This window comes from Trichoderma ghanense, assembly GCF_004382785.1.
Source record: "Trichoderma ghanense strain CCMA-1212 chromosome Unknown scaffold_2, whole genome shotgun sequence".
NCBI classification, from domain to species: Eukaryota; Fungi; Ascomycota; class Sordariomycetes; order Hypocreales; family Hypocreaceae; genus Trichoderma; species Trichoderma ghanense.
This window is the reverse complement of record NW_027395665.1, coordinates 2,699,248-2,711,825: the sequence shown is the minus strand read 5'-3', so window position 1 is coordinate 2,711,825 and position 12,578 is coordinate 2,699,248. Positions and strand designations below refer to the sequence as shown.

Genomic DNA, 12,578 nt, shown 5'->3' with positions numbered 1-12,578 from the left:
CTTTTTTAAAAAGCTTTTTAAATATTCTAGGAAGATTATTTTATATAAGTTTATCCTTTACTTTAGACTTTAGCCCTTAATAATAAAGCACTTATTTTATAAAGTTATTTAAGTTAGTTTTAGCGCTAATTTAAATAAATTCTGCAGTAAACTTTAAGTATAATCCTTTTTACTTAAGACTAAAGAGCTGATTTTTAGCTTCCTTTTTCTTATTAGTAGCTTTAAAGATTATCTTAATTTATTCTTTAAAGTGTTTATAATTATTATATATTATAGCAGTAGTTACCTTATATTCTTTAATATTATTAACAGTAGCTTTATAGTCCTGTTAATAAGGCTTAAACCAGTCTTTAGCTACTTTATTAAGTTAAGAAGTAGTAATCTGCACCTTTATCTTATTAGTTAAAATAGTTATTAAGAAGTACTTAAAGTATGCTTTTATATTTATAATAAACACTTTAGTTTTCTTTATATCCTTATTATATATAGCTAGCATTAGTGGCTTAATAATTTCTCTATCTTACTTTAAAGTAGTTCTAGCATTCTAAACTAGTAAATTAATAATTAGTTATTATATAAGTTATCTACATAAATTAGCAATTTTAGTATAATTATTATCCCTTACTTAAGCTATTTATTAAACTAAGGCTTTAAGAGCTAAAAAGCAGTTCTAGGCTTCCTAATTATTAGTTAGCAGATCTATATTAAAATCTTATTAATTAGCTATAATAAAGTTATATTATTACTTTTAAGTAACACTTCCTTACTAAAACACTGCCTAAGGGTCTAAGGTAACCTTTTAAACAGGAGTTATTAATATATAATAAACCAGTATCCTAAACCTAAGTATAAAACATTCCTAAAAGATAAACTATTAGTTTAAGTAAATAGCTTTAATAAGAGAACTATCTAGGTTTATATTAGTAAAGAGGTTAGGTTAGTAATTAGGCAGTTAATAAGTAATAAACAGTTATGCAGTAAGGCTCTTTAATTATATAGTAAATATCTAAGTTCTAATTTATATTAAAGTGCAGTGCTATATTAATAACTAGCTATTTAAACTATCTAAATAAGTAATATAAATGCAACTTATATATCTAGTTATCCCTAAGGCAATTACTATTCCTAAGGTAAGCCTTCCTATAATCACTAATTAATCTTAAGTAAGTAAATAAGTAATTACTAAGCGCTAGTAAGCGCTTCCTATCTATTAGTCTTATAGACTATATTTCTTCTATAAGTATATACTATAGCCTGTTTATCTAACTATAAGATATTAGGTTATAATAAACTATCTAAATAAATAATATAAATGCAAACTTAAATACCTAGTTATCCTAATATCCTTAATGCACTTAATCCTTAAGTTTATTAAGTTATCCTTAATATACTTAATAGTTAATTCTATTAAGTAGCTTCTAATTGGCTAGACGGCCTGACGTTTATCCAGTACTGCCTACTAAAGGTAACCTATTGTCGCGACTATAAGGCTGGGTCGTGACAGGTCGGAGTAATATCTCTATAATACTGGCGATAGAAGGAGATGAGGCATGCCAGCTACTGTGGGGAAAACTCGGACCTAACTATGATAATGGATCCGCAGCCGACTTAGTACGTGTTCTCGACTACGTGCCTCTTGCCTTCATTAATCATCGGGCACCGCGAATGTCAATATCCAGATACCTGGACGAGTTCCGGAGGAGCGATAAGATGAAGGCAAACCTCCCCAATAGAGATGCAAGTGACCTCGGTCAGGACGAGTCCGTCTCCAACTCGATCGTGACCGCTTGGCAGATCACTTTCGACCAGATGCGTCACGAGAGGCCAACTGCTCCCGACCTGCTGTCCTTTATGAGCTTCTTCAATTCGCAAGGAATTCCCGAGCATATGCTTCAAGCTTGAATGCGCGACACTAGATATATTCAGCTGGCATAATCCTTCAATAATCACAGTGTCCACAATATCCACATTCTTTATCACAAGCCGTGAAGTCCTTCATAGATCCGGAGTCATCGTAATCGTAGTCATGTCGGTAATCATCATAGCCAAAGTCATCAGCTATTTCCCTATCGCTGGAGTAGAAGCCGAAATTTTCTTCGTCCTGCTTCTATCGATAAGCCATTACATCCGAGGATAAAATCCCAAGGGTCAGTACAGTACCGTTTCAATGTGTTTATCATGTGCTGCTTCGATTCTGTGGCTGTATTCATCTTGTTGCAGCTTGCTATTCCGGTGCCGACATCGTTCCAGCAGCTCCTCGTTAGGGGCGGACGCAAGGACTCGAGCAATATTGGCCCCGTACTTGGATACCCAATCAACCGTAGGATCATGGTCGAGGATATGATCGACAATTCCTTGTAGTCTATCTCGTCCGGGAATTTGGTGTCCTCCGAGAAGTTCGACGTGGCGTATTGCTGGGATCACTAAGTTTTCCACTTCCGAGAGATCGACACTGTCACTAACAGACATCTCGAAACAATCACAGAGGAAAAGGATGATATTTGAACTGTTCAGTTCGGCGTCCCAACGAGTTTCAAAATCAAGGCCAAGAGCTAGTTCCTTGTTGACCCAATCAAGGGCGAGTAGGGTCAAGATGTGGCCTGAGCGGAGGCTCGTTCCGGTGTTCGGGAGCAGGAAGCGAAGAAGGTTCTTCGAGGTGGCGATATCTGGCTGGCTGGCCGGTCCCTTATTACAATCAGAGAGTCTGGCCTCGTTTTCTCTCTCTGCAACTTCGTGTTGTGCTTGGAGAGTTGAAGCTTCGCGATGTAAAGTAGAAGGTAGAGGTTGCTGTAATCCCTCCGTGGCTTTCTCTATTTCGTCTGAATCCACCTCAGTTCTCTTCTGTCGAAAGGAAAGGTCAATATCCCTCGACGGTCGTGAAAGGGTGGCTCGCCAATGGTGAGTATTAATGGCATTCTTTTGGTACAAATTGACCTCGAAAAATCGGTCATGCTTCGCACACCTGAAGTTCTTGTATCTGCCATGTATTAAACAATCAGCACGTCCACTAAGCTAAAAGATTTATCATGATAAATACGAGTTCAGCCTTTCGAAATTCGCCTCGAGAAGGTCGTCTTCGGTAGCTTCTACAAAGACAGATCCCACACTGGCTGGAATGAAGTATCTTATCCACTCCTGGGGCCCGAAGTTAACCTGTCGGACGACCTGAACCGCATACGGTGCACTGTTGACAGGCGTATGTGTGTCGTTGGATGCCAGTGAGGTCGTGACACCATCAGCCCAAGTCATGAACGCCGTGAACTTGGGTTCGTGATCTAGTCGCCGAGGCCGGTATGGCTCTATTTTTGAACAACAAAAAACTTCACGCATGGTGGTCATGCGCTTAACTCGGCAGGTTCGATAACAAAATAGAATGGCGTACAGTACTATGCCTTATGTGGCCAGACTGAGGTTATAGTATGTTGGGCCTCGATAAAGCACAAGATCAAGGATGTGAAGAGGGCAGCTGTTACAACACTAGAGCTTTGCAGGTTTTGGAAAATCTATGACGACATGTTGAAATCTTCGCGATGCCCCGCATTTGCCAGTGGCTTCAGAAGTGTCACGTGGTGGGGGTTCTGCCGTTGCTCGAGGAATGATGTAACACACCCAGGCGGCTAGACAGAGGGGCCCGGATCTAATTATCCGCGACGCATGCATCACCGGCCGCCTTTTGGCTGCTCTTTCTAACACCATCAGCATCGTTGGAGGACCTGGCTAAAGTTCTACGAACATGCTAGGCCTGAGATGCGATGCCGGCTCCGAGGTCTCTCCGACTGTTGTTTGGGGGGGTGGTAGGGGTGGTGGTCTCAGGCAGGAGTCCTGAAATAACCTTTTCTGACGCTGCTTGGGCTGCTACTCTGGACAAAGCATGTAGACTTCTGGCAGCTACTGCGGTTGAGGCAAGCTGTCGCCTTTTATTGGCGACTTATTCTCTGGGGACCAATCCTTCTTTATGGCCACATACTACATGTACTTCCCGTTCCTGACTTGTGAGGTGAACTGCGGTGTTGCTGGGCTTGACATTGCAGACCGGCAGAACGCCCACAGCATGACGCTTGCGGTGCGAGGCGTTGTCGAGCTCTTCCGTGCTGTCAAGCGCGAGGATGAGGTTAACCGGAAGATCCTCGCCTTCTCTGTCTCACATGATCACCGGTCAGTACGGATCTACGGCCACTACCCGGTGATAACCGGGGAAGATATCAAGTACTACCGGCACCCGATTCATACTTTTGACTTTACTGCGTATGATGGCAGAGATAAATGGACAGCATATCGGTTTATAAAAAGCGTCTATGACGTGTGGATGCCAGCTCACTTTGAGGGCATCTGCTCTGCTATTGACCAGTTGCCGTCGGATTTGGACTTTGATGTCCCATCGCTTTCCAAGGCGACCGGGCTTTCCCAGTCTAGCGATGCCGAGCAGCAAGCGGTCACTCCAGACACCTCGTTTGATAGGGTAGCAAAGAGGAGGAAAGAATATACGTCGTCCACTGATGGGCTCGATTACGCAAAGGTTTGATTGATCTTATACTATGATAGATTATGAGCAAGTGTCGCATCAATATAGGACGCCATTCTATTTGCTGTTGAGCCTTCGCAATAGTCTCACGTATCCCCCACCAGTCTCATACATAGAAAAGGGAATGCCGCTGCTGAGGAACAAGCCGCTCAAGTCTCATAGTCCTACTGCGCCATAACCCCTTTATACCGTAGTCCTAGAAGATGTTCCTTAATGGCCTTGTGCCATTCAATCACCATGACCGAGCTTTATCAGAGTCCAAGGGTACGAAGTACTGGCAGCTACACACACGCCATATCTTTGGGTTATGTGCTGCAGCTTTCATTCACTAATTTTGGGACGTTAATGAAGGAGCTCAACACGGTCCTCTGATTCCTTGCCAGCGTCATCTTATCTGTATGGCATGCAAGCCGCCCTTCAACTACTTCTTGCCCGACTCCTCATTAATGAAGGTGGTCTTGATGCGTTCACTCGGTGTAGGATTCAGCAGGCTCTCAGCAGCCCCAGCACCCAGACCAGCAAGAACATTTTGCATAAGCATAAAATCCTATAATGCTAACGGCTTGGCTTATAATGTATGTCTTCGAAATAGAAAAACGGCACTCCACAAGTAACATAATAACGAACATCAAAAGATGCATCCGGTGTACAAGGCAATTAGCTCTTTCGTGCAAATCGGGTGCGTCAAATCGGTTACCAGGTGATTATGGGAATACCTCCGCAGTTATATGCTGGTTTTTGCAAACCCAAACAGGTATTGTAGAATTGCCAACTAGTTAATTTTATGACAGGTTAATATCTAGGCATACGGGTGGCCTAGACGCATCACTAATCAAGAGGAAGCATCTCCTCAGGGCTCCATCTTACTTGATCGTACCTCAGAAGCTGCTCTTAGCAACCGTCATGCGATCCCAACATCTTCGCATTGTATATTATCTATAACGCAGTTATCATTAAGACGCGTCAGCCACTTCTTGCAGAAGTCTATTCAAATCTACCATCAGCAGCTTCTACACCGTCCTAGAAGTAATATCCTATGGTCGTAAAGCCAAGAATACCGGGTCAGATACAGTCTACAACAAGGGCCGTATCTCATCAGTTATAGTGTTCATGTGGGTTTATACTGTCCAAATAAGAAATTCTGCCGCTATTAGGGAGCGAGATGCCAACCACTCAGTTCTCTTATCATGGAGTCCGCGACGTATGTGGGAGCTCCCCATACCTAGTTCAGCTGTTGCGCGGCCTATTATGATCATTAGGATGCTTATGGTAGTAGAGGGGCTTGCAGCGCCATTGACAGCTATTGGGAGCAACGGTCAAAGCCTGGTACCACTCGATGTACATGCATAAGCGGAATCACTTCAGAATGGGCATGGCGGAACTCAGATTCTACATTGGCCCTTACCCATGCTTGTATCGAAGGACAGGGTTGGGATAGGTCTACTGCGACGGGTCACCAGACGGAGATATCATTTGATGGTTTCATGGGCCGCTAGCCTCCTGGCTTAGGGACGTGATGCCGGATGTGATAATTACGGTAGCATCAATATACCGGCGATAGGGAGCAACCAGAACATGTTTCAAGGTGTAGAAGCTCGTCGTCGGGGGCTAACATACATCCGCAAATATCCTTCGGTCCGTTAGATTACTTACATCTACGGTTAAAAGCACAGTGAGTGGAAGAGAGGGACATGATCATACAACTCAGACGGTCGAGCTTGGCGCTCGGTGGGTTTCCTCTAAGGCCGGAGTTTAAAGGACCGGGACTATGGTTTATGATCCTGTATTTCAGCTTTCTTTCCCGGCCATTCTCTAGATTCCTGGGGCTTAACCCCATCAATTCGTCTTATCCGCGTGCGTCATGTCATCCCTTTTGCCATGCAGTTGTCTAAAACCATGAAGCTACCGGTCCAATTGGAAGGACAGTTGTCACTGCCACAGGTGTGAGGTCTGGTTTTGCCGAGGCCATGGCACGTGCCGAATTTTGCTCCAGAAGGAGGGAAGTGAGTCGTTCATTGGACCGCCGACAAGGTATATCCATGTGAAAGATTCGCTAGGTGTTGGGAGTTCAACATGACAAGTCACAATGCTTAAGAACAAGGCCTAGACTCCGTAATTATACAATATTACAATGTTAATACCGTCGTCAATAATGAAGGCATGGTCGATAGGTATTAATCCAGCGTCGAGGTTTAAACATGGAATTTTGACGAAATCATCGCTATCAACGTCAAGGGATCAACTTGAGCGCATCCGTAGTAGTTCCCTATTTTCCAAGAGGGAAGCAGGGACTCTACCTGCACACCTCGTCCATAGCCAGGGCAAGGGGGGCGTCCAGGTTAAGTATGCTGCCGAGGCATGAAAGGGGTTTCTTAATAATGCGACATGCCTTCCTCCACATGGTTTGTTGACGTTGTTACTATCATTGGCAGCTGACCACATGCACTTTTAATGACCAAATGTCCGGCGGCTGAGCATGGCTCGTCTATAGTCTGCGTAAATTTCCTCTCTACCCCTTGCAGGAGCGGCAAGTTTTAAGTGCAATGGCTGATGCTAACTTGGCTTGCTCCACAGGTGCCGTTAAGGCGTATGACGGAGCCCTATGATATTGCACAAGCGGCGATGGCCCTGACCAGTGGTGGAACTGCAATCGTGACCGGTATAAACTTACCGGTGAATGGAGGATGCCTCGCAGTCGAGTGGAGCAGGGCCAAGCGTCTTCTACTCGTTTGGAAAGGAACGTAGTTGATGCCGGATGTAGAGGTATCTGCCACGACGCACCTCACACTGCGCTCTCGTGGGATATCGTACAGGGACAACTGCGGTATTGGTGCGACGATGGTCCCTTGCTTGGAAACAGAAAGCTTGGAGTCGACAACGCTACCCTTCTCAAAGGTTCCGCCACAGCCCAGGTCTGTACGTATAATGAGCATCTTCGCAAGTTTTCTATGTCAGAGCAATAGACCAATGATTCCACACCATCTGCTTTGAGGCACAAGTCATATGCTGCAGTGCGTTGCGGCCCGACGTTTGATGGACTTAGGAGGCGGGCTGGTAAACCAATAGGTCGATGCAAGGGATATGTCAACGCAAGGGGTTTTGATGTGTGTACGGCGGCCTGCAAGAACGGCCGCAGAGCACTCCTCGCCGGGTTGGTCCAGGGATCAAGCATTAATCGACCCCATAACGGCACATCAGATCCGGACAGCCAATCTTGCCTACAATGCACCAACGCGCTTGAGTAATAACCTGGTCGGATCCCCAGTGGCTGGTGAGAGCTGGCCTACTTGACATTACAGCTTGGTGGTGCCGTCATGTCAAAGATGCCCGCTGCTATTTACGCAAAGTCTCACGTCAACGAGTGTCGGTCGTTGATTTGTAACTCGTACGAGATCATTCCCCCATCACGTTTTCCCGTCAGTCGCATACCAGTCTCATCTTCATTCCGCCATATGCCAATTGCCAACAGAGCCACCCATATCGAGAACCACGACGTTGGTCAATGTGTCTCCTTTCTCTTGCTTCTGTTTCCCTCTCGTCACAACGGCGATATCTCTTGGATCGGAACCAAAGCTGGGCCGGACGTCGATTAGTGCTCAAAGTCTTGCTTTCTTTTTTTTTTGTGCTATATGGGCCCATCTAACAAGGGGTCTAGCTGAATGGCATCAATTTTCAAGTACGGGGTCGTCAACCGCGCTATTTACAAACGATCAACCACGAGGTCCACGTGTGTAACACAGGCCGTACCTTGATTTCGGCCAGTTCCCCTTTGTACCACCAGGCGGTACTACTTGCCACTGAGCGAAAAGAGGAACTTGTTCCAGACCAGACCGAAAGCTGTGACCAGGCAGAGCAAGGGGCCTAGATTCCTTCCGGATACGTAATCCGTAAGAACGTCGTAGTAGTACTTATGGCAGACGAGAAAAGAGAGTTGCGGGGGAAACTCCACGGCATCGAGATCGATCGTGCATGCAAGAGTCTGCCCGCAAAGACTCTGGCTCCCCTGTGGCGGATGGCAATCGTAGCTGATCGGTATGGCTATCGCGATAAGGAGCAAATGCTGCCGCCCATGGCCAGTAACCGCTAAGTGAATCAGCTAGCGGACGGCGGGAAATCTCGATCAATGGGATCCTCGGTACCTACTAGGTAGTTAGACGTAAGGTACACATTTACTGTACGCGGAACCGTGGCAAGTGGAGTGCCTAACAGAACATTGTTATTGCCCGGAAGAGCTCCGGCCCTAAGCCTAAATCTTCCTCTTGTGCCCGAATCCCCTGGATCGAGGCGTCTGCCTCTTGCAGCATCAGGCCTAGCATCGGCGAGTGAAGTGTCCGCGCTTTGTGATGGTGCGTTTCAGCAGTCATGTCATAGTTTACGCACAGGCAGGACCTTTCAGCTTGGACCGTAGAATATCACGAAGCGAGTATGTTCGTGCAGTCATCCGGAGGCCAACAGCAGCCGGGATCCACATGACCGGATCCAGGCCAGAGGACGGTGAGCAATGATTCGTCAATCCAAGAATAGCTGAATAGACTATTGTTGAGGGGTGGAGGAAGGTAAGCACACTAATTCGACATGGGCATTCCTTGCGCCTCGTGGCACAGTGACGGCTGAGACATCAAATGCAAAAAGTGAAGACGTACCAGAGCTTCGACAAAATCTTGAGGGAAGTAATTCTATTTGATGTCCACTAAATGTGAAATCTGCCCTCCGGTAGGCAGCTGCCTGATTCAGAGAGTCCTAGCCTAATAAATAGCTGCCAAATACTGCCTATTCCCTTCCCCCCCCCCCGGTTTTCCGAGGAGCCGAAGGAATGCCCACTGCTTCTTCTGCCGGGCATCATGCTCTCAACCCCATCAGCAGTGGTTGTGCCAAAGGAAGAGCGCGCACAAGAGTTTGACTTTTTCGAGGCTCTTTCAATCTCGCCTCAGAAGGAACCGTTTTCACCAGGGGCCAAGGAACTCCTCTCATTGCCTGTTGCGAATCACAGTCGCCCTCCAATCTCGCCGAAACCCTCTGCTTGTCTATCAAAGCCGCTTCCCAAAACCGCAAGTGCCTCGAACATTAAGTCTTCCCTCAGCTCGCATCCTACCACTAAAGAGTCCGCAAAGATGTCGCCCCAAGCATCAAAGGCCCTTACAAAATGCACCGAGCTCTGCCATGTTGTTGCGGCGAGCGGAGACCGCACCTCGGTGCGCATGCTCGAGTACCTCACGACGGTCAAGCAGCTGTCACCAAACTTCGACCGCCTAGCACACTTGTTCCTTGATACATGCCAAATCCTTTTTTCCATCGAGGCTGGCCTCGGCGAATGTGGACGGACAACCCCTGAGCTGCCACCCGATGTGGTAACAGAGCTGGACAAGAAACTGCGGGTTGCTCAGGCAGACTTCAACATCCTCGAACAGATACTAACGAAGCTCCTAGAATATGAACGCAAGGGTACCATGGGCCGAATGAGGCGCGGATGGGGCAAGATATTTGGAGACACAGACGTCGACAAGATGACGTCGGTCCTCGAGCGCACCAAGGAAGGGCTAAGGATGAGCGCCCTGCTGTTCCAATGGACCCTGGGCAGTGAAAAGATCGAACGCGGCATGGGCATTGGGTTTACAGGACTCGCTGCGGCGTTGGACAGGCTGAATGACAATTCGGGCCGTGTCAAGGTAAAGGCGTCGGAGCCAGATCTCGCGCGCCACCGGCAGTCCCCCCTCGGCCAAGGACTATCGAGTGTCGATGGACAGCACCTGCATCAACAAGCCCTCAACTCTTCGGCCGCATGGAGCGAACGGTCCTTGTCTCGAAGGCCCGACTCAAGTCTGGCGAACAAGCCGTTTGCCGATTCGCGTGGTCCATCAGACGACATTGTTCACCACTACAGCATCACCACCCCCAGCTCAATACGGTCTGAGAGAGTCAACTCCAACGCTGTCCAAGCTTTTGATCGGGCCAGCACCATTGGCGACGCATCGTCGCACATCAGCACCAACACAGAGTCCAATGCGCTCCTGGAAGAACTTGCCGGCATGGAACTTGGCAAGTCCAAGGCCGTACGGCTCAAGGTCGACCCATTCACCATGCCGCGCTGGACGCCTCGCAGCACAATCGGCTCAGATGCCGAGAATCTCAAAAACAGCATCACTTCCGCTGTGCGAGGGAAGAATCACAAACTGGTTGAGCAGCTGCTGGACAGAGGAGTGTCTCCCAACGGAGCCCTGACAGAGGCTGTCAACCTCCATGATTCCGAGAGCATCCGGCTGCTGCTTCTCTTCGGGGCAGACCCCAACGAGGCGGAGCGCGATGGCATCACGCCCCTCTTGGCAGCCGTTCAGAAAATGTTCTTCTCGGGGGCAATCACGCTTCTCAAGTATGGAGCGGATCCTAACCTTCTGGCTGGGCCAGAGTTCGAATCTCCTCTCGCGGTCGCAATCACGTCCAACAAGGTCAGTCTGTCGCATCTCCTGCTGATGTACGGCGGCGATCTATCCCACGTCACGCCAGATGGCAACACAATGCTCATTGCAGCCATCAACAAGAAGACGCCAAGGAGGATGATTGATCTTCTGCTCCATTACGGTGTCGATCCCAACGAGAAGAACAGAGAAGGGAAAACTGCCCTTTTCGAAGCAATCAACGCTTCCCGAGTCGACATTGTAAAGAGTCTCCTGGAAAACGGGGCGAATGCCAACCTCCCCGGGCCAAAGCATATGCTCTGGCCGGCAGTCCACCAGACGTCCTGTCTTCAGCTGCTACTCAACCACGGTGCTGATTACAAGAAGTGCCCCGGCATCATGGAGTTGGCGACCAGCATTAACAACATCGAGTCAGTGCGCGTGCTCCTGAAGGCCGGAGTCGACCCCAATGCGAAAAAGGACGGCGTCTACACTCCTCTCTGCACGTCAATCCGCGACAACAGGATGGACATTTTTCAACTGCTACTCGGCAATGGCGCTGACCCGAACGTCATGGCTAGCGAGTATCCCGCGTACAAGTGCATCACCCATGATCGTGTCCATTTCTTGCCTCCGCTGGTTGCCGCTGGTGCAGATCTGCATAACCCGAAAGGAATCTTGGAGACGGCCGTCAGCTGCAATAATATGGAAGCACTCTCTTGGCTGTTGGACCAGGGCCTCGATCCTAACGAGAGAACGCCAAAGGGATGCTCGCCGTTGACGACCGCCATCCGGGAGCATCGCATGGAAATGATCGAAGTCCTGCTTGCCAGGGGAGCTGACCCCAACAAGCGAGGACAGGACTGGCCGGTGTGCATGGCTGTACGAAGCCCTCCAATTCTCAGGCGCATACTATCCGTTCTCGCCGAGCCACGCGCGTACAAGGGTGTTATGGAGATGGCAGTGGCAGCGAACCAGATCGAATCCGTCAAGCTGTTGCTCGCAGCAGGCGTTTCGGTGGAGGATAAGAACGGGGGAGTTTTCTCTCCCTTGACCACGGCCATCCGCGAGGACATGAAGGAGATGGTAGAATTCCTCATCACCGATGGCCACGCGGATCTGAATGCTCCTGGTGAACATCTCCCCATCGTCAAGGCCGTCAGAAGATGCCGCGGCGACGACACGGACATTCTGGAAATGCTTCTCGACAAGGGCGCGGATCCGAACAAGGTCTACCGTGGCTGGAACGCCTTCATGCAGGCTGTCGAGAATGGCGACATGAGAATCCTCAAGCTCCTGAGCAGCAAGTTCAGTGTCGATCTTGAGGTCAAGGATGACCAAGGCCGATCTGTCATTGACATTGCGTCGTCTCGAGGCTGGGAAGAGGCTGTCAATATACTTCTGGAAGGCAATTTCAGGCTTTGAGAAGTACAGCCATTCTTGAGAAGTCGACGTCTTGCATTTTTCGGGTGGCGCGGGTTTGCAACACTCATCAAGGTTGTTTCAGTCTGTTATATATATACAATTTTGTTGTTCGTAATCAAGACACCAGGACTTTTTTGTCCTCTTTGAAATCCTTGCCTTTCGGCATTGTAGTATCTAATGAATCAGGTGTAGCGTTGCTCACTACCATCCATGCTGTGGGTCTACGCAATCGGGCTGTG

General features: G+C 48.1%; 4 protein-coding genes across 4 annotated transcripts; 3 read left to right on the top strand and 1 right to left on the bottom strand.

Annotated features, from left to right (window-relative positions):
- Nucleotides 1–1,665: 1,665 nt before the first annotated feature.
- On the top strand, nucleotides 1,666–1,902 carry CCMA1212_003295 (uncharacterized protein; the record flags this gene model as incomplete). Its single annotated transcript, XM_073700647.1, has 1 exon — nucleotides 1,666–1,902. The coding sequence occupies one exon, from the start codon at nucleotides 1,666–1,668 to the stop codon at nucleotides 1,900–1,902; it is 237 nt and encodes a 78-aa protein (XP_073560940.1).
- Nucleotides 1,903–2,148: 246 nt separating this feature from the next.
- CCMA1212_003294 (uncharacterized protein) lies at nucleotides 2,149–3,330 on the bottom strand (the record flags this gene model as incomplete). Its single annotated transcript, XM_073700646.1, has 2 exons — nucleotides 2,149–2,977; nucleotides 3,038–3,330. 2 exons carry the CDS (start codon nucleotides 3,328–3,330, stop codon nucleotides 2,149–2,151), a joined length of 1,122 nt encoding a protein of 373 aa, XP_073560939.1.
- A 625-nt stretch (nucleotides 3,331–3,955) lies between these two features.
- Nucleotides 3,956–4,522, top strand: CCMA1212_003293 (uncharacterized protein; the record flags this gene model as incomplete). Its single annotated transcript, XM_073700645.1, has 1 exon — nucleotides 3,956–4,522. One exon carries the CDS (start codon nucleotides 3,956–3,958, stop codon nucleotides 4,520–4,522), a length of 567 nt encoding a protein of 188 aa, XP_073561515.1.
- A 4,841-nt stretch (nucleotides 4,523–9,363) lies between these two features.
- CCMA1212_003292 (Ankyrin-3) lies at nucleotides 9,364–12,339 on the top strand (the record flags this gene model as incomplete). The annotated part of the gene is made up of 1 exon (XM_073700644.1): nucleotides 9,364–12,339. One exon carries the CDS (start codon nucleotides 9,364–9,366, stop codon nucleotides 12,337–12,339), a length of 2,976 nt encoding a protein of 991 aa, XP_073560938.1.
- Between the last annotated feature and the right edge of the window lie 239 nt (nucleotides 12,340–12,578).